At 35.2% G+C, this 21,182-nt stretch overlaps 1 protein-coding gene across 1 annotated transcript in view; it reads right to left on the bottom strand.

Annotated features, from left to right (window-relative positions):
• Window positions 1-42: 42 nt before the first annotated feature.
• LOC114252553 (uncharacterized) overlaps window positions 43-21,182 on the bottom strand; it is a 90,366-nt gene continuing 69,226 nt past the window's right edge. Inside the window, exons 2-8 of the mRNA XM_028187076.2 lie at window positions 8,161-9,285; window positions 7,739-7,952; window positions 2,982-3,113; window positions 2,605-2,792; window positions 2,085-2,228; window positions 1,462-1,586; window positions 43-528 (exon numbers count right to left, since the gene is read on the bottom strand). Of these exons, the coding sequence (XP_028042877.1) occupies window positions 437-528; window positions 1,462-1,586; window positions 2,085-2,228; window positions 2,605-2,792; window positions 2,982-3,113; window positions 7,739-7,952; window positions 8,161-9,285 (2,020 nt within the window). The 3' untranslated portion in view covers window positions 43-436. The remainder of the gene's footprint in view (window positions 529-1,461; window positions 1,587-2,084; window positions 2,229-2,604; window positions 2,793-2,981; window positions 3,114-7,738; window positions 7,953-8,160; window positions 9,286-21,182) is intronic.

Raw genomic sequence — 21,182 nt, 5'->3', positions numbered from 1 at the left:
GGTAATTCGAAATGACCCGTTGAATTTAAACGTTAACGGCGCTGTCATTAAAAATACTTCGGTTTTAATCTCGCTTCTGGCTATGTATAAGTAGTCTGTGGACATCGGTAGCGAAAACGGAATATATTTCAGCAATTGAAACTTAAAAAAAATTATATGAATGAAATAGACACGAGATTAGAGTTATATTCAGATCCACGGGCATCGTATATAGCAGATGAGTAAACACATCTACCGAACGCCCGGCATCTGAAGATATTACTGTTATTGTACTAGCAGTTTCGTAAGTATAATAATATAAACAATAATATTTTTATGCTTTACGTATCTGCTGTGCATCATGTTTGTAGATATAAAAAGTTAAAACGTAAAACTGTTTTTGATAATGCCTACAGTTCGCGAAAATCCTAGAAAATACTGAATTCAACAGCGTGCTTCACGTGTTAGGCTGCAGGCCTTTGGGCTTGATCATCATGGACGCTCTCTTCAAGGTGTAATCCCAACCTCTCCAGCGGAACCATACTATGCCTGAAATAACAGAGACATAAATATTTGCTCTTCAAGCTAAAACACTGCGTATTATTTATTATCTATGAACGGTTAATTAATGCGGGATTTACATTACGAAATTAGTGTCATGCATGTTGAGCTCAGTTTCACGAAAGTAGTTTCGTTAAAAAAATAGTGTCGCGAAATTCACAGTATCGCAGTAACCATGGCGCCTTCAACATCAAAGCTATAATTTGCTATATTCAATGTAGCTATAGAATATAAACTTAAAAAAAGACTATCAAGAAAAAAAAGTTGGTAGATTCGAGGATGGTCAACAAGAAGGCATTTAGGTGCAATGAAGTTAGTCTCTAAATTAACAGATGAAGATCCTGAGAGTTATAAAAACTATTTTCGAATGATAATTTTGCTTTTTTACTGTAGGTGTTTCGGGTCCCAGAGACACCCTTGTCGCTGATATTCATTAATAAGATCTAATTTTTATTCTGTACTCCATCGTTGGTTTGCAATTTTCAACGCTTGAAGCGCGTCCGAACTAACAATACACACGTCCGCACAGCGCACGCCCTTTCGCGACATTAGTTTCACGTCGCGTCTACACTATGAAATTAGTTGCATGACACTAATTTCACCAAAAAATCGCGCAGCGCACGAAACTAATTTGAATGCATGAAATTTATGCATGCATTACGAAAGTATTAAATTACACGTGAAACTGTTGGTAAAACTAATGTCACGAAATTAGTTTCATGCCACTAATTTCGTAATGTAAATTCGCCTTAATGGTAGGGTTATCTATGAAACTTGTGTGATCTGTGAGGTTTCGAACGTTAGAATGGAATTTTTGAAATTTTTGTTGCATCCATGAATATGGAGGTATATGGAGGTAGCTGTTTAGTTTACGGTTATACTCTATAATTTAAAACTCAACAAATTTTTATAACGTCATACCTTGTCTGGCGGTAAGATCCTGTGGATCATGCAAGTACAACCCATTGAGGCCGCGACCGCATGACTTCCACCACCAACCTCCCTTCAACATTGAAGCGCAGTTCAGCGAAGATCTATCGTTGTCTCTGGAATGCATCCATTTAAATTAGTATTAATGTAAAATGCACTTCAATGTCACATCTCTAAATGGAGTTTTCTATTCTATAATCGATATGAACGTTGATTAAGTTACTTTTGTGTTTACGTTAGGGCACGTTAATCTTCATAAAGGCTGAAGCTAATTAGATGTTGGTTTTAAGTGAAGTGTATAGATGAACTTGGAATAAAGAATTACTATTTTTTTTTTTTCGTTTTTAGTGTTAGTTGGATCGTTACTGGTAAATTATCTTCATTTCACTTGAAGATATTAAAACGGTTTTGTTAGTTTACATCCTATTTAAATAACTTCAAGACGCCCGATTAATTTGCAAATTTTCCCATTTACCAAGGACCGATGATGAAATAATAATTTGATTATAGTTGGCCTGATGCCAAGATCACAAGGACAAGGAAAGTTTATTGAAAATTTTAGTTCGGTTTGCTATTTTATCGTGTATTTTTTAGTTTTATAAAACTACATTTACCTGTTATAAGTGGAGAAGGGGCTGTTGTTAGACCCATACCATGGATCGTTAAGAGAGTCGCCTGCTGTACCCTCGTACCCTTCAATCTCCAGTTTGTAGTATTCCGCTTCGGAATATATCTTGAAGTGCGAATACTGTGCGTATCTGTGCAATAAATGATTAGGAAAAAAAATATAAGTAAAAAATACGCTAACTATTATCTATATATATCTTCTATCTATATATATAAAAATTAATTGCTGTTCGTTAGTCTCGCTAAAACTTGAGAACGGCTGGACCGATTTGTCTAATTTTGGTCTTGAATTATTTCTGGAAGTCCAGAGAAGGTTTAAAAGGTAGATAAATATGAAAATGTTCGGAATTAAATAAAAATAACAATTTTGTTTTTCCTTTGATGTGTCCCGCGTCAGACGGATTCCTTTTGTTTGTTTTAAGTTTATTTTATACAAAAGTTTAGGTCTTTTATTTATCGATTGAGGCACTACGAAGTCTGCCGGGTCAGCTAGTCTTTAATATTTACCTTTTGTTTCCATCGAAGTCTTCAAGTTCGACTCTGAGCATGTAGTCGTCATTGTTGGTCAGCATGTAGATGTTCTCGTTGCCGAGCCAAAACTCTTTGCTCGGGTCCCCGAAGCCGTTCTTATAATCGCTCCAATCACGATTAAAATTCTCCGCTGGCTGACCGTAATCGTCACGACGATGTATTACCTAGCACAATTCGTTCGATATTTCAATAATAAAAGACAAAAAAATAGATAATAGAGCAAACAGAGTTCACATAACAATGTATCTGTGCTCTAAAATATTCGAAAAATAGATTCTTTAACATGCTAGATAGTCATCATTATTTGATATTATCGTAAATAAGTCGTGTTAAATGATTCAATTGAAACTCACAGTCCAACCTCCGTCGGCAACATTTTGCTCACAAAATACTTTCAGGAACCAATATGTTGTGCCCCTGATTTGTAAGTAATAAACTCCTGATTCTCTCATGCCGGCGTTAAGAAGATCTACGCACGAATAGCCCTGTTGATAATGAAAAAAAAACAAGGATTATTTATAAGAAAAAAAAAACAATTATTATTCAATTCGCTGCGTTTTAAGTAAGGAATTTAGAAAATTTCGTAGTTTTTGTAACTGTAAATATAATTGTAGTTGATGTTAAATGAACTATGTTTAAATTAGGTTAGTAATTTTGATGGCAACAATTTGTATGTTTTTGATGTATGAAAAGAGCGCAGTACCTGAAATAAAATTGTAATAATGTCGGTAATTAATTTACCAAATGCTCTATGACCATTGTATGAAATTGAATAAAGCAAAGGCGTATTAAAATCTAGTATAGAGCTTTTGTCTAATAATAAAATTATTATTAGAAAACTAAGCATTTATGTAATTGTTTAGTCATAATAACTGTTTAAAAGTATTTGTTATTGAATTTACATCAAAATAGGTCTTTTTGCCATAATACGTATGTAATAACGAGTATAGTGTAGTAAACTATTATAGTTCCGTAAAGCACAACACTTTCAAATATATAATTTAAATACATAATAAATGGAATATAGATGCGGGATAGATGTTATGTACTAAAATAGTAAAATAATAACGAAAAATGTGACTTCGTATTATAACTTCTGATCACATGACTTTTTAAATAACGGAATACCTATCTGAATTAAATATTACAGACTTGGAGTCACAGAAGTGTGTTATTATAATTTGAAACATTCGCTTAGCTTCTGTTCTAAGTTAAGGACAATTCGCAATGCGTCCGAAATTGACGTGAAGACACTCCGTAAAATAAACCGCAAAGACGCACATTTTTTTATAATCTTATATATACATAATATATACAAACAAGCTTAAACTGGAATGCACAACAATACCGACTGGAATTGCACTGAAATGGGAGTACTTATGTAAGGTACACCCAAAAACAGTAACTAGTATTTAAGTAAGTACTTTTGAATTTAGTTTTTACAGACGCAACAAAAAGTTCGAAGCAATTAGAATTCTTTTTTACCAGAGTTTCATGTAGAGAGTTTCATAGATCATTGTGAAATTAAATAAATATAAGTCCCATTTATAGTATATCTTAAGTTAAGTTTCCGTGCGTCGTAGATATGTTAGAGGTAATTTTATCGTCCTCTTATTATTAAAAATAGTAACAATTTTTTTACTAGAGGTCAAATTAATATTCCGCTATAAATAAGTTTAAAAAGAAGAGAATATAATATCAATTAAACGTCCGTGTTCTATATTTAAAAGCAAAATGAGTTTTGAGCCAGTAGTGAGTTTTCTCAGAAAAAAATATCCAAGTATTACGACAATAGTAATTCTGTTCATGTATTCCTCTCGGCTTTATACTTTCGATTCATTTAATATAAATATTGAAATATTTATTATTTAATATAAATATTAAATTATAAAAACTACACTAAAATAAAATTAAAATCATGTTATATAAATATTCTTACGACACAGATTTGTTTTTTTTTGACACGATTGGAAAATACCTTATTATTGTTGTGCAACGTGCTCGTTGCTTTCTTTCCTTTTGAAATCATGTCGCCCTGTTCTAAAGGTGACTGATCGCTTTTATTGCTTTATTGATAAATTATATATTCGCTTATATGTACTATCGAAGATTTTTTTTATCAAGGGCCTGTCAGCTACTTAAATACAAATAGATAATTTTTAACGCGTCTTTAATAACATTCTATCTAATCTAACGCGTGTTTGTTTGTTTGTTGAGACGGACACATTGAGAAATCGATTGCTTACAATTAGCCATAGGCAATAATTTTTATGAACAAAAAATATCACTCAATAAACGGATTCAAGGTTAGCGATCTTGTAAAAGTATTGCATAATACGTATCAAATATAACCGAAGCAGAAACAGTGCTTGCTCGCGGCAAGCGATCAATGAGAGAACCTTTAAGTAACATTGAAAATTTATTTCTACAATTCTAAGTGCCTGTATGAATGCCAATTAGTGCATTAAAACGTCACCGCTTCGTGGACAGACCATTAATATACCTATAGTGCGTGATGCTATACAATTTTACCGTAACCAAATGTATCGGTGCGTGTCAACGACGATTGTTTTGTTTTGCGCGGAAAATAATTATTCTTTCTTTAGAGGAGGAGCGTGACGCAATATGTTTGAGAAAACCGCGAGCTTTCCATTTGTCAAACGGGCACACTTCTACGCATTTATGACACGGAACATAGTACTCATAGAACACACTGCATAGACGAATAATTATGAAAAATAAACCTCTTCTCTCTTAATCTATCTTAGTCTCATTCAACTTTCAACTTTGCGCGTCAATAACATTTTCTCAGTTCACTGTTCGTTTATAACAAGAACGTTTATTAAGTAGAATGTATCACATTATATCAAATACAGAAAAAAAATATCCTTTTTGAAACCAATAGGCCATAAGTAATATTTTTACCAAATATATGTATGTCTGTAGACTTAGAAGTAGTTTCGTTGTAATTATTCAAAAAAGTAAAACATTTTTAACTTATTATATGTACTTTGTGTAATTCATTAGAAATTTACTATTAGTAATAATTAATAATATCCTCTTGACCTTAGATGTTTTGTAAAATACGGATATTATGTAGGTTTAACAGAAAGGTTTAACAGCTTCCATAAATTTTATTAAACTTCGTGATATGTTTTTTTTTTTAACTAGATAGTATTATAATTTTTTTTTCCTTTCAGCTTAGGAAGGAAAAAAAAGTGATATATATTTAGTTAAAAAAAACAATATAAAAGAAAACAATTTCTTTAAAAATTAAATAACTCGTCCGTAAAAATAATTGAAAACAAACGTGATACAGAAATGGAAGTACAGCCAACTTTTATGTTACACCTATCTGCATTTTTTTGTAAATTTTGTATATGTTTCGCAGCAGTAGTTTCAACAATTTTCAACAGTCAAAATATTTCATAAATAAATGTTAGAATGTCTGTTTTTTTTCTTTTCCTTTCCTCCTGTAGGTATACTGCTAAACGTATACGTGCTGTGCAACAGTGTAATGTGTACCGCAGTATCTATTATTACTAGGTTACAAAAAACCTGTTATTATGAGTGTAACGATATTATTACGCAATAGGAACAGTTAACTATATTACGTCATCGCAGGGCGTTCGCTCTGAATAAAAATGCCTGAGGACTTTCGCTGTATTATCGCTTTCGATTTCGTCCGTTCAAAAATTTATGAAAAGTTTTGATTATAATTCCATAGTGAAACGGCAACAAGCACTATGTATCTGATCCGACATTAGTTTATTAATAAATAAAGATATCAAAGGCTTACTTATAATAAATACAAAAAAGGGTGCGTGTACTTATGTACGCGCGTAAGAAGTTATACTTTATTTTTATTAAATTTAGGTATTTCTTTTTTATTTTATTTAAATTTTAATCAAATCGATTAAACAGCATCCTCAAACACGCATATTGGACATCCCTTTTCTTGACATCGTATAAATTCGGTAATTCTTCATTCTCAATTCAGACTCAAGTTACGTCGGTCGTATTGTAATGAGCGATTTAGTGGGCAACTTCATTCTGTTAATTTTGTGTCACGGTGCGCGCGCATCGTAAAATATCACTCTCATCAATTTTTCATTAAGCGCCTAAAGAAGTATAACTTCAAAAAGGTTTCAATGTAACCGTAAGTGTTTGTTTAAAAGCAAATAAATCAGTACAAAACTATAAGAAAAGCGAGCCGCTCCGAACTTATGGATTTGGAACGTTTTTACAAACAGGTGTTTGAGATAGGTAAACGAGTTTTATAACGTTACATAATGTCGCTCGACATAACCGCCGGGTTTTCGAACTCTTAAGACAATAATGCGATGTAGTCTGTGAGAATGGGCCGTTTTTACGCGGGCAGATACAATGCAGCGGAAAACTCGCTGTGTCAATAAAATATTAAGTACCTGCATTGCTACTGAAATATGCTTACGTAATAAGTATCATAATAAAAATATATGTAATTTTATTTAAAAAATTGAACGTGAAAAGAGACTTATTGAAACTTAAGCGGCAGAATGTTGTTTTAGTGATTGTTTGATTTTGCAATATCGGGCTCGAATTTTATAATCCGATTTTAACTTTATTATATCCATCAATGTCCTTGATAACAATCAATGTATATTGTGTATACAGTATGCAAGTATTTTTGTCGATGTACGCGATCAATTCTGCATATTGTGTACAAACTGATAAATGCGAGTCCTTGTTTGATTAGTTCTTTTCTTAACTCGCTCGCTGGTCACAAGTTTCAGCATTAATTGCGAAACTAAACGTTAACTTGCTTCTTGTCTAGTAAATTCTGTTTAATGCATGGAAATAGTCTAATTCAACCGTGTTTCAACATACGCAGGTACTGTAGGGCAAACTTGAGCAATTCGGTTGTTTGAATATCATTTTGTTAGAAACATTTAATTTATCAGTACCTAAATTGAAGATCTAATAAAATTTGTTTCCGGAAGTTGCTACATTGATTATGTCATTTCTTCGTCAACTCATATAACTAATTGTTTTCAATTCACTTCAACCACACCTGATAGGTGCGCTCATAATTAGTTGTAGATAATATTTTATATAACTATAGACTCACTTTCACGTCTTTATAGTTGGCAACGATCTCCGAAGCGAAAGTGTTATTGCCGATGATGGGTTTATTCTTGACACTGGGGAAGATAATGCCTCCTTTGCGCGTTGCGAGCCGCGGCGTGGTACTGCCGCCGATAGGGACGGTTGTGGCGGCGCCTGTGCTGGCCGGGGTTGAAGTGGCACTGGGACTCGTGCTAGAGCCACTCGGACTGCTCGGACTGCGTGCGATACAACCATTAGTAACGTACTACTATTAGTAAATAGTAAATACATATTGGACAGTATAAGGGAAGGTGCCTTATAATAACAACATAACAAAAGAACAGTATACCGAAAGAGAATTTCGCTTGATGCACAGAGCATACGCAAAATGGTAAATAAATAAACCATCGCAATAGCATTGTAAGGTATTTGATTAGATGTCACCTGTTATTGATTGTAGAGAAGGGCGGCATAGTCGTCGCGGAGACTGTGATCGTTGTGGGATCCGTGGAGGGTTCTTCCACCCTGTATCTGTTCGGTGCGTATTCCACTAGTCGGTCTATGGTCGGATCCAGCAACAATTCGGCAGGGACTGGACGTTGAGCTAGGGTTGCGACATCATCTTCTTGTTTTTTTAAACGTTTTTCTACCATGTCGAGGTTTTCTATTATAAGATTGGTTTTAACTCTCAAATCGTTATGTATCTGTCCTATAGCCCTTTCTTGTCGTTGGGTTTGCGTGAGTAGTTCGTCTGATTTCGGTACCAAATCGTCAACGGAGCTCTTCGTTCCAACAACCACATCCCAAACTTCGTCCATTTTTTCGGAGACACTCATCATCGGTATTATTTTATTGACAAGCGTATCGATCTTACTGCTTTTAGTGACCGGCGAGGGGGTGCTACTCGCTGTTCTGTTTTTAAACAAGCTGTTAACGTTTATTGATGCAGCTTCAGGCTCAACTATTGCTGCATGCACATCTGCCATCATATAAAGTACTTTACCTAAGTTTTCAGAAACGAGGTTGATGTGGAATTGCAATTTGCGATCAACAGTTGATACCGATGATCTTAGTTGATCGACTTCCTTGGTTATCTCGTTCACAACTTCTGTGTTTAGGCCTTTAGCGATTTCGATTACGTTTAAATTTATCGGTTTTCTCTCACTTGCCTCTGCGTTGATATCATCGACGGGTAAGAAGTTGTTATCTATTTGATTTTTGAGTCCGACGAGCTTGGTATCTATGTCAGAAACTTTTTGATCCAGTGATTCTAGTTTCCTGTCAAGCAGCTGAGCGTCGCTTATTTTCTTTTCATTGCGCTTGTTAGTAGTATTTTCTGTGAATCCTTCCTCTTGTTCCTGTCCGATATGACTAAATAGTTTCAAATCAAGATTTCCTAATTTTGATATTATTGCATCAGTTTTCAGAATGTTGTCATTAACTCTTGAATCTAAAGCTTCAACTCGTCTCATGAGATGTTCCACTGCTTTATCTAGATTCTCTATTCTTTGTAGCTTAGTTTCTAATGTGCTCACTATCACTTCGAAAACGTTGAAGATGTACTGTTCTCTGAAACAAGTAAAAATAGTAATTGTTAATTTATGTACATAACAGAAGATTGCACATTTGTTCTAAAACAGAAATTACTCAAAGAAATAACTATGAATACTAAATGAACGAATGGTTTTAATTATTATAAAAATTGACTCCGTAACTAAAGTTTCTTGTAGTTTGAAGATAGTGTGTAATTAACTGTCGTAAACTTTACATACGCTCTAAATCACGATTGTTTGTTTGTACTTTCATTTTCGTTATTATATAGAAAATGCAATAAAACCATTGTTAAGTCATTAAACATTTATGACATTACCGAAACATGTAAGTATTTTCGTGTGTTATTTGTACAACATAAGCAAACATTAACCATGACGACAATGACGGCGGGGACCGTTTAGTTTTTGTTAGTTCCTCATCTGAGCTTCGTAGAAATGTGAAAATGACATGTTGACGAGAGTCGTTATGCGATGAACTGAATATAATACTTAAAACGAACGACCTAGGTTTGTGTATTGTACATAATAACCTAGTAGTGGATAGCTCAGGCTTTGTTCCCTAGACCAGCCATGTAAACGAAGTAAGCAAAATCATCTATTCTGTAAAAACAACATTATATTCAAATTCGATTGTATAACTTTAAAATCTTATAATAACAAGTTATGGTCTCTTAATTCTATTGTTTAATACGACGTTTAAGAAGTAAACAATTTGGAGGTGGAATCTATGCATTATACTTTGTGAGTGTGATCGCTTGACAAGAACAAGAATAAACATTTTGGGCAATGGCTGCCTGAACCCCGGATCTATATAGGTAGTCTCTTATTTCCATATAGGTATTCCAGACTTCTTGCGATTTTGCATTTGGAGATCAATCGTACAGGGCTTGAGAATAACACAAAAGGGTCGAAAACTGTCTGAAAATCGTTTGCCCAGCCCCTAAAATCCAAGATATGAACCACATACAATTCTGAATTCATATTAAGTATGAACTAAACATAAAGCTGTCGAGGTATTAATTCAAACCACTCGAGCAGATTTGGAATTGGGCCGGACGAACGGACATTCTAAGATATATAAAGTAGATAATACCTGCGCAGACTATTAGAAATGCTAGTGCATTTATTTCGAAACCCAACCACTCTGATTACATTGCTCGCCGCTTACCTACGCTTTAGTTAAAACCTCTCACATTGACACAGGTATGTAATTAGTGTTTAACTGTTTAGACCTTAGAGGGACCCACTTGGTAAGAAATATTCGGATCAAGGTAGTTTAATCTTAAGTACAATAATTATGTAACTGCGTACAACATTGATGTTGAGAAGGTCCGCCATATGTGTAGCTTCGTGACTGAAATACGAAAATCAGCGCTGTGGTCGTATTACAGAATAAGCTAGAAAAACTTATGTCATTTATAGCTTTATTCATGTTGATGGAAAAATTAAAAAAAATCTACTTAGTTCGACTGCGTGCCTGTCTAGCTTGCCTTTTAAATCGGTATTATGCAAATCTGTATTTAAATCGCAATATCGTTAAAGTGGGGCGGTCCACAGTGTTTACATTTCGATCTACCGTTGACCGGTCCTAAGCGAATCGATTTCTTCCCGACGTCATTGTACCGCTGCTATGAAATGTGGTATTGCAGGTGTTTGCAATAGCCTTCTAGTGCGACGATCGTATTTGCGAAATTTAGTTCCAGAACTTAATAGTTGTTCTGCATTTTGTTGACGCCCGTAAATAATTCTCAGTATGAAATCAATTGAATATTTAACGTGAAACAGGTGCCGTTCCCATTTTAATAAATTAGACTGTCGTTGCCTAAATCGGTAAATGTATTTATTAAACAGGACTAATATGTTTAGTGGCCATAAGTACTCGGTATACCCACTGATCTGACTCGAATAATTTATGAGGCAAACTTGTGCAAAACGAGATATTTAAAATTTGAATCGATCTTGCCACACCACACACCCAGATTATTAAAATTTGCATTCACTTGGAAAGCTTAAAAGGAATATTGTTTATAGTAGAATTCATTTTAAACAAAGAAACCTAACTGTCTAACTGTCAAATAAAGCAGACAAAAAATCAGAAGAACTATTTATCCAAAATAAATAATTTACTCTAAAAAGTATTTCTTTTATTAATTTAAGAAACAAATAACTTTTTTAATATTAATAAGACACGCGGAATATTCCTAGGTTAGCTGAAGATTAAGCTATTCAAGTACTTCAAACTTCTTACATTCTTGAACAGCGACTTCGCTGATGTCTTACAGGGTCTGTAGGGGTGGAATTTACAAACAGCTTACTTAAGACAATATCTTGAGTTCGATCGGATTTAAGCAAGCTGCAAGCTTTAAGCAAGCAAGTCGGTCTAATGATGGAACTGTATTCTGACAACGGGGTTTACTTATTCCGGTCTATGTGAATTAGGTATCATTGACTAATCGGTGACTGTATATTGTTCTAAATGGACTGACAATTCCGTCAATAGCGTCCGTTTTATACAAATTTGCGGTTACGGAACCTTGAAATGGAAAAAAGGCGTTCTAACTCAAATTTATATTCCACCTCACACTGATTTTCCACCTTAATGAACTATTACCGGGGCAATTATATGTCTTTCTAAGTTTTTCAGGCTTTTATTTTTATTTTTATATGGGTGGACGAGCTCACAGCCCACATCGTGTTATGTGGTTACTGGAGCCCATAGACATCTACAACGTAAATGCCGCCACCCATCTTGAGATATGAGTTCTAAGGTCTCAGTATATTTACAACGGCTGCCCAGCCCTTCAAAGAGAAACGCATTACTGCTTCACGGCAGAAATAGGCGGGGTGGTGGTACCTACCCGTGCGGACTGACAAGAGGTTCTACCACCAGTAATTACGCTAATTATAATTTTGCGGGCTTTCGATTTTTATTACACGATGTCTTCACTGTCGAAGTCAATCGTGAACATTTTTTAAGTAAGTATTTCATTAGAAGAATTGGTACCCGTCTGCGGCATTCGAAAACCGTTGCATCGCTAGATATAATGTGCACCGGACGTCTTATCCTTTAGGCCACGACGACTTCGAAACGATACGACGGCTGCGAAAAAAAAAGGATTTTTTTTCACATATTGTCGTTCTTTATCCTCATTTTCATGCTGCCTCGTACCTACATTATAAACTGCACTATCTTTTTTCTTGTGTATTCATGAATTTCTCCAGGGCCGCATTGCTCGTAATGTAAATGTTTTGAGGGTAAAGTTCCGCCCGATGGCGAATAACAACTGTGATCTGATTTGAGTGGTGGCGTTGACCGTTCGATCACGCTCAATCTAAAGTCTGATGTAATGCTTCTGAAAAGCAGTAAGACGACCGTATTGTGCGCTGTTTTTCTCGTAATGTAACTTTAATCACTCAACATTATTATTATTATGTTCGCAAAACTTCGAGTAATTCTCGAGCTGTTTTGAAATTAACAACAACAGTGTTTCAGGTATATGCGCTGACTAATTACTCTTGATGGCGGTAACAAGATAAAGCATCAAAAAGAAATGAAAAGAAGAATAGAGTTTTGAAATTTTACTTTACGTTTTAATGGTGGTAGGACTTCTGTGAGTCCGCACGGGTAGGTACCACCACCCTGCCTATTTCTGCCGTGAAGCAGTAATGCATTTCGCTTTGAAGGGTGGGGCAGCCGTTGTTACTATATTTGAGACGTTAGAATTTATATCTCAAGGTGGGTGGCGCATTTACGTCGTAGATGTCTATGGGCTCCAGTAACCACTTAACACCAGGTGGGCTGTGAGCTCGTCCACCCATCTAAGCAATAAAAAAAATTAAAAAATATTGACATACATATTTGTAAATATATCACAGCTTATAAAAGCGATTGCTTAAACGAATCATAGAAATGTGACGATGAGTGAGTCATCGATTGATTTATATTTTTTTTGTTGTGGCCGTCGGCGTTTCGGTCGAAACAATCTGTCAAAAGTTTGGTATTATACTATTATTAACGAAGCGAATGTGGTTCATGGTCCCACACATTGTGCAGTGGTAGCGGATTGCGTTCAGCTCGCATAGAGCTCTTTGTCACAGTCGTATCGCTGAAGCAAAGAACGTTGTGACTATGGATATTTGTTCCGTTCGTAGTCGCAATCGCAATTGCAAACGCTTTGTCTCGTTAACCGATTCGAGGAGCCATGCCCACGTTTTGTTTTGTAAAGGTCCATTCCATAGTTTGTTTTATACTATTGTTTCTGAACCTCGTTGAGACAAGGTTGCATCAGCTCCTCAGTTATGATCACTGCCGATTCAACGATACAACATTGCGGTCATACAAACGATAATCATCAGAGTAGCATCGATAGTAGCCACACTATATTATACATAACTTTTGGGAAAGACGTTAATTATTTATCTGATGAAAAGATATTCCTTTGTTGAGTTCGACCCTGGTTCGTATTTTAATTGAATAAGAAAAATGTCAACAAGATAATTTTAGAGGACAACATTTATCCGTACTTTGTGAAGCTATAAATTGCTGTGACTTAACCCACATATCAAGATAATTGACAATGGAGAGCTACTATACCATGAGCTATTTATGTTAAGGCAAAAACTGCAAATAGTTTCATGGGAATAGCAATTTGTTACACAATATCTACCAAGTAATACGCGGAGCCTTGGAGTTGTAACAGTTAATTTTTTGACAGATAAAGATAGGGTTCTATCAACGTTATTATAACAACACATTCTACATATTAACGCGAGCTTAATATGGTGAATGATAATAATGTTTGTACTTACGTTGAAACTTAATAAGGCCATGAATATATCTAAAAGTTTTTTTTTTATTGCTTAGATGGGCGAACGAGCTCACAGCCCACCTGGTGTTAAGTGGTTACTGGAGCCCATAGACATCTACAACGTAAATGCGTCACCCACCTTGAGATATAAGTTCTAAGATCTCAGTATAGTTACAACGGCTGCCCTACCCTTCAGACCGAAACGCATTACTGCTTCACGACAGAAATAGGCGGGACAGTGGTACCTACCCGCGCGGACTCACAAGAGGTCCTTCCACCAGTAAAAGAGGTCCTACCACCATTTATTCGTTTCTATTATTCATAAATTGAAGATTACGTAATATTAATTAAACGATAAGCTTGTGTTGAAAACCAGCCCAAGCCCATTGAAATTGACAATTATACATTTTTAATATACACTACACGCAGACCGCGGCTTTACTCGAATTAAATTTGTTGTTCAGAAATAATGAAACATTGAAATAAAATGAAATAATGAAACAAATAATTTATACGCTTTGTCATTTCTGGTTCACACGGTGGTTTGTCGCTTTAGATCGTTTTTTGAAACTGATTAATACATATGTGACCCTATGTAGGTTTGTTTAAAAATATAATACTTCATACAATATTGTACACTACATAATCCATTGAATAGTCATTTTACGTGAACATTAGTAGTAGTAGTACTATAGTGCCAGTATAGTGTAGTTATGTAGTGCATCTGCTAGCATAGTAAATATAGCGCATCGCGTTAAATAAGTACAATAATTAACTTATGCTTTTTGGTTAACTTAAAATCGTAACATATGGCTCATAACATAAAATACTAATATACAGTTCAAGATCATGAGAAAAATTCTTGACCGTTCACGGGCCGCTAAATATGGCGAGTGTTTAATAGAACAATGATAATTGTAACTTCAATCACTCCGCTATTTTAAGTGCTCACCTATTTCACTCTTTGAAACTTGTATTTTTTTGTTTTTTGCTGATAGCGTAACTAGGCAATGAACTCGCGGCATTTAAATAGCAGCTCTCTCGCCTCTTAGAACAGAATGCATGATCGCTTCGCGTAGGAAATGACCAGACCTACAAGGTCGTCCGGACTGACAACGAACCCTAACAGTGCCTAAGATAGGAATCAAAGTAAAGAGTGATAAACCAAGAGAGTTATCTAAAAAAACAAGATGAGGATAGTATTTTAATAACGAAGGGGAATTTGTAGTCGCAGCTAAAAAGGTTTTTCTTATTAATTAATAGACTAATTTTATATAGTCTTTTGGTCTAAGTTATTTGTCAAGCCTAGTCAAGTTTGGGTAAAATGCACTTTGGCTGATAGGCGAAGAGCGACTATAAGATTTGTTTTATAAAAAAAAAAGTGTTTCATTGGGTTTAAGCTTGTCATAATGTTGGTATATAGGCATAGCATATGTGAAAGCGCAAGAGCTTGAAAAAATTATTACAAAATCACTAAACGTGTCTTCTTGAGCTCTTCCAAAAAGTTTATTGAAATCTCAGAATGTTCCCGTCACTTTATTTCATACCATTTCCTAGAAATAAATTTAAATTAATTCGCTCCGTTAAATAATGAATTAGAAAAATAATGGCTGATAACAAAGACACTAATAAAACTATTTGTGTGCTGTAGGAAGAAAAAAGTTTTATTTTTATTTTGAAATTTGTAAAGAATCCCTAATAATGGCCAATCTTTATAATGCTAGCATTACTATCGTTTTCTAAATAAAATACGAAACGTATTAAGCAAAATAATACGGACATACGAAAGCTAAGTTTGATCAAAACATGCTGCGCTACTTGCGTCCAACCATACTTACTCATCGGAACTGATGGAAATCTCGAAAAAACTGAGGAATGCATTGTTTCTTCTTACGTCTAATTTGATATATGAATTATTCTGAAATGGTACGGTAGTCCGATTCGCCGCGGCGTGGTTTCACGCGATCAATGGTATTTGAACGACGATTATGCTCACTTAGATACAAGAAGAAAATCAAGCAATCGACCAAATAAATGTTACAACATGCGCGTATTCCGTGGACTCGAACGAATTATTTAACAATTGTCGATTTTATTTCATAGAAAAAAGTAGGTAATTTAATAATGTTGGTTATGTAAATATGAAAAATTGTATGGTTATGAATTTCCCAAAATTGTACAACACATCTGCAGCATATTTCAATTATCTGTGCCAGCGAAATTTATTTGCGTTCGAATTTCAAAAATAGCGTTTAGCAAATTATCACACCTAAGCACAGTTTTAGTGTGATTACAAGTAGGTGTGAAATGTTTTCAGACATAATACACTTTTTTGTAACTGATGTCATGTGACTAAGAGCTACTCTAATGAATTGCGGTTCCGATCCATTGCAATCTTCAAACCCATATCTTACCAGCGTCATTCGGTGACTCTATGGCTTGCTTAAAACAGGCTTAGAAAAAACAGATTAGCTCATGAAGACTGAAGAAGACAGACAGACAGATTATTAATTCGATGGCCCGTTAATGAAATTCTGATTTGCAATTATGTGACATCGAATCAATTGCAAATGTTTTGTCTTATTTTGATAGATAGAGAAGTTACACAATCTATCAAAACGAGTGTCGTAGAATTATTATCGAGCTGGTTTCGTGTTGTGTTTCCGACATTATCAGAACACGATAATCGCGTCTTAATACTTCGTGCACGTCTGCGTACCGACATATGATGGATTGGACTTGTCTTGTTGTTTTGCAATCACGAAAACTGTCTCTTTGCTGGTTAACACGCACGGATTTTTTTTTGGTCTACATATCTATCTACAAGGGTAATTATGTCTTAATAATTTAACTAGTTACAAACGGACATCGAATAAATAAATTCAACCACACACTGTGAACAGAGAATGTAGTTATTACCTATATGAGATGATAGTATTTGAATTCTAGGTTAATGTTCTTATTATAGAAAAAGCTTTACTTCGTGCAATGCTTTTAAAAGAAAAAAAAATTTATCACACCCGTTTCCGTGAACGACTTCATTTTGATTGAAAGTCGCTTATCGCTTTTGTAGGCAGATGACCACAGAAACCTCCTGATGGTAAGTGGTCAGTATCGCCCAAAGACGCCAGCACAGCCAAGCTCCTGCCTATTGTAAACTGCTTAGATAGAGGCAGAGTAATCTTATATTTCAAGAATAATCTTATGTTTCAAGGTTATAGAGGCAATTTAGCTATGAAAATAAACCTTAGTCCATTGACACAAAAATATAACTTAGTCATCTGTCTTACTCGCATTTTTTTCTAAAAAAACTATTACTAAGAATTAAAAAAACTATTACTAAGAATTAAAAAAACGATTACTAAGAAGCTATTACTTTACGAGAGGCTACGGAACTCAGCTTGAGAGAAATTGCTAGCACCTGCCCTAGCAAGAGCAGCGCTATCATGAATCTATTACCGAATCGGAATCGCGACTTATTGAGAAGATCCGGCAAGAGACTCGGTAGGTTGTGTATGTGTATGGGGGTAATGCATGTTTAGCTCTTGGTCCTACTTGTCGAAGTACTTTGGTCCTAGTACTTATACTTCGAAGCATTAAAAGTGCGGACTATACTCATCTAAAACTCATTCGAGTTCATCACGAGGCTCGGCAGCGAGCGAGTAATTTCTTAAACAGGATTTTACTCGTAAGCTTATGAATGTATTGCAGCGTAATCGATAAAATACCCGGTCATCGTTCTCGTCGAACCCGTCGCGGCGTCGCTTGCGACGAAGGGTCGGCGAGTAAATTAACCCACAGCCCACATGTTTATAATAAATTAACAGTCGTAAAACTCACGCCAATTCCCAATGCAGAATGATAAGAAAACATGCAACGCGTTGACCCCACTAGTGTTGGATAAAGACGAAAATAAGAAAAAGATTAATCAAAACGCACTGATAAAAAAAATAAGGAACAATTTTTTTTTTCCTTTTTTTAGAACACAATTTCTGTGCAGACAAGCCAAATACTGATAGCTTCGTTTCGATAAATTAGTCGAACAATCAAAACTTTGTTTTGTGTTTCGATTACGGAACAGAAGTGCCGTTCATTTATATAAATTGGCAATAAGATTTCCCGTGTATATACTGAAATTATGAGACACTGTTCGAATAATAAATTTAATTCTTTCCTCGCTGAATTTCAATAGATGATGAAAACTAAATTTACAGAATTTAATTGTAGCTCTATTGTATGATAACTGAATATTTTGAGATTTTTATCGATTTCCATCAGTCAAACTCTCAGTTTAGTATTTTTTTATCTTGTTTTTAGTTGCGCTATCAAAAGGCACGTTCGTTGTTATTACGGTCAGTAAATACGTGCTCTATTATTTTTACATCAAAACTTGACAATTTCATAATGTCGGGGCCTTGACGTAGACTCTGAAATCAGACGGTTTATGCAGTGAGAGGAGTAATGATAATAAATCTTAATTATTATTTTGTTTCAATTAATAGGGGTTAAAGTATGAAATCGCCATTTTGTTGTAATAGGTACTTCGAATTTAGAACCTTCATGGTTTAAGATTTTTGAGTGAAACTTTTTTGCTATGAAGAACGGTACCTTAGAGGTTCTTCTTTTAAAAAATGTATAAATTCGATTATCGACTTTCAGTTGTTTCTTTTATTGAGCTTAGACAAGAAAGATGGATACTTCGAAAATTTGAGTGATTTTTGAATACGAGTTCCGACGCGGAACTAACGCTGCAGAAACAGCTCGCAATATCAATGTTGCGTTTGGAGAGGGGACTGCTAATGAACGCACCGTGCGATTTTGGTTTAAACGCTTTCGTGATGGAAATTTTGATTTGCAGAACGAACCACGTGGAAGACCACCCACACATGTGAATAACAAACAATGAATTGAAAGAGATGGTGGAAGCCGTTCTGAGCCAAGCTACCCAGAAATGAGCGGCATAGTTTAACGTTACATTACCAACAATATTGACTTAATTGTGTCAAATCAATAAAAAAAAATATATGAAAAATGGGTGCTTCATGATTTGACTGATCTGTAGAACGAAACGCGTGTTGAAATTTTTGTTGCCTTGTTGAATCGATACAGACATGAAGGACATATGATGAAAAGTGGATTCGTTACGATAACCGTAAGCGAAAAATGCAATGGCTGACCCCAGGTCAAACGCCTCAACAGTGTCCTAAAACAAAGCTTACTAATAAAAAGGTAATAGTAACTGCTTGGTGGTCTCAGCACGGTGTTATTCACTATAGTTTTCTCCGATCTGGTCAAGCAATAACCGCAGATGTCTACTGTGCCGAACTCCAAACAATGATAGCAAAACTTGCAGTGAAACAGCCCCGACTCATGAATCGATTTTCACTATTATTGCTCCGTGATAACGCGAGACCTCATACAGCACGAGAAACCGTTTTAGCTCTACAGGAACTGCAATTAGATTAATACCATTCGTCACCCTTGCTCCAACGGACGACCATTTTTTTGGGATTTGGACCATTTTTTACGTGCTGAAAAGTTTTCTTCCCAGGATACAGTACAAAATGCTTTATCACAATTTGTAGAATCTAGATCACTATAATTCTATCGCAAACGCTTAAATGTCCTATTAGATGGCAGCAATGTATAGATTATAGTGGTAGATATTTTGATTAAATAAATATGTTAAATGAAAAAAAAAAATTTAAAATTTTCACAACAAATGGGCAATTTCATAATTTAACCCCTAATATTTAATAACTTAATTTATAACTCAATTGTTTTTTTTTTTAAATAAGTATGTATAAATATAAAGGAATATTTAATTATTGTGTATTTTTTGTAGCTTGTAATGTGCTTGTAAACTAGTGATGACCACAAAATTGTGCTCCGGTTTGAGCTTAAGCCAAAATTGCTACAGAATCAGCTAAAGCTTACTTGACAGTATCTATTACTGCTTTATTAATAAATCTTCATTGCTGACGCTAAATTAAATATATTATTTACAGAGTGTTTAATTGTAACATAATGGATTTTCGGAACAGTTGGTGATTGTTATTTGTCGTAGGCCTCTTCGTGTATGATTAATTACTAGCTTACTAAGTTCCACAAAAGTTGAAAGTCTCCAGATAAAAGTCATTCATCCTTCTTGTCAAACTGAAGCATTCATCATTGTTGCGTGCCATAAATAGCCCTCTGAGTGGTATCAATTCTGATGAACTCACCAGTAAGTTATATTGAATCTTATCTCTACATATTTTAGTTATATACGATTATGTCAGAGGAGCTGAATATCGTTAGCAACATTGTGAGTCCGTACTTATTGGTACCTTCGTTCTATCTGTTACTGCCATTATATGCATAAGTTTTTTTTTTTATTGCGTAGATGTGTGGACGAGCTAACAGCCCACCTGGTTTTAAGTGGTTACCGGAGCCCATAGACATCTACAACCGTAAATGCGCCACACACCTTGAGATATAAGTTCTAAGGTCTCAGTATAGTTACAACGCCCCACCCTTCAAACCGAAACGTATTACTGCTTCACGGCAGAAATAGGCGGGGGCGGTGGTACCTATCCGTGCGGATTCACAAGAAGTCCTACCACCAATCAATGTTACTCCAATTATATGTATTAGTAAAAAGTTAAAAAAATTAGTTTGTTCGCCCGCGTCTAGCGTGCTTCCTTATTTTGTCTGTCCGATTGATTGGAAGTTTTGGTCAAACGTGAGATGAATAGCACACAATGCGTTCCTACCAATGGTCGTAATTTGTTTTCATAATATAGTACATTAAAGATACTCAGAGCGATGCGAGGCCAGGATTTTGTAAGTCGTCGTGATCTAAAGGATAAGACGTCCGGTGTATTCATATGTAGCGATGCACCGGTGTTCGAATCCCGCAGGCGGGTACCAATTTTTCTAATGAAATACGTACTCAACAAATGTTCACGATTGACTTCTACGATGAAGGAATAACATCGTGTAATAAAAACCAAACCCGCAAAATTATAATTTGCGTGATCACTGGTGGTAGGACCTCTTGGGAGTCCGCACGGGTAGGAACCACCACCCCGCCTATTTCCGCCGTGAAGCAGTTATGCGTTTC

This window comes from Bombyx mandarina, chromosome 01 (assembly GCF_030267445.1).
Source record: "Bombyx mandarina strain Sakado chromosome 01, ASM3026744v2".
Taxonomy (NCBI): domain Eukaryota; kingdom Metazoa; phylum Arthropoda; class Insecta; order Lepidoptera; family Bombycidae; genus Bombyx; species Bombyx mandarina.
This window is presented reverse-complemented; position numbering and strand designations above follow the sequence as displayed.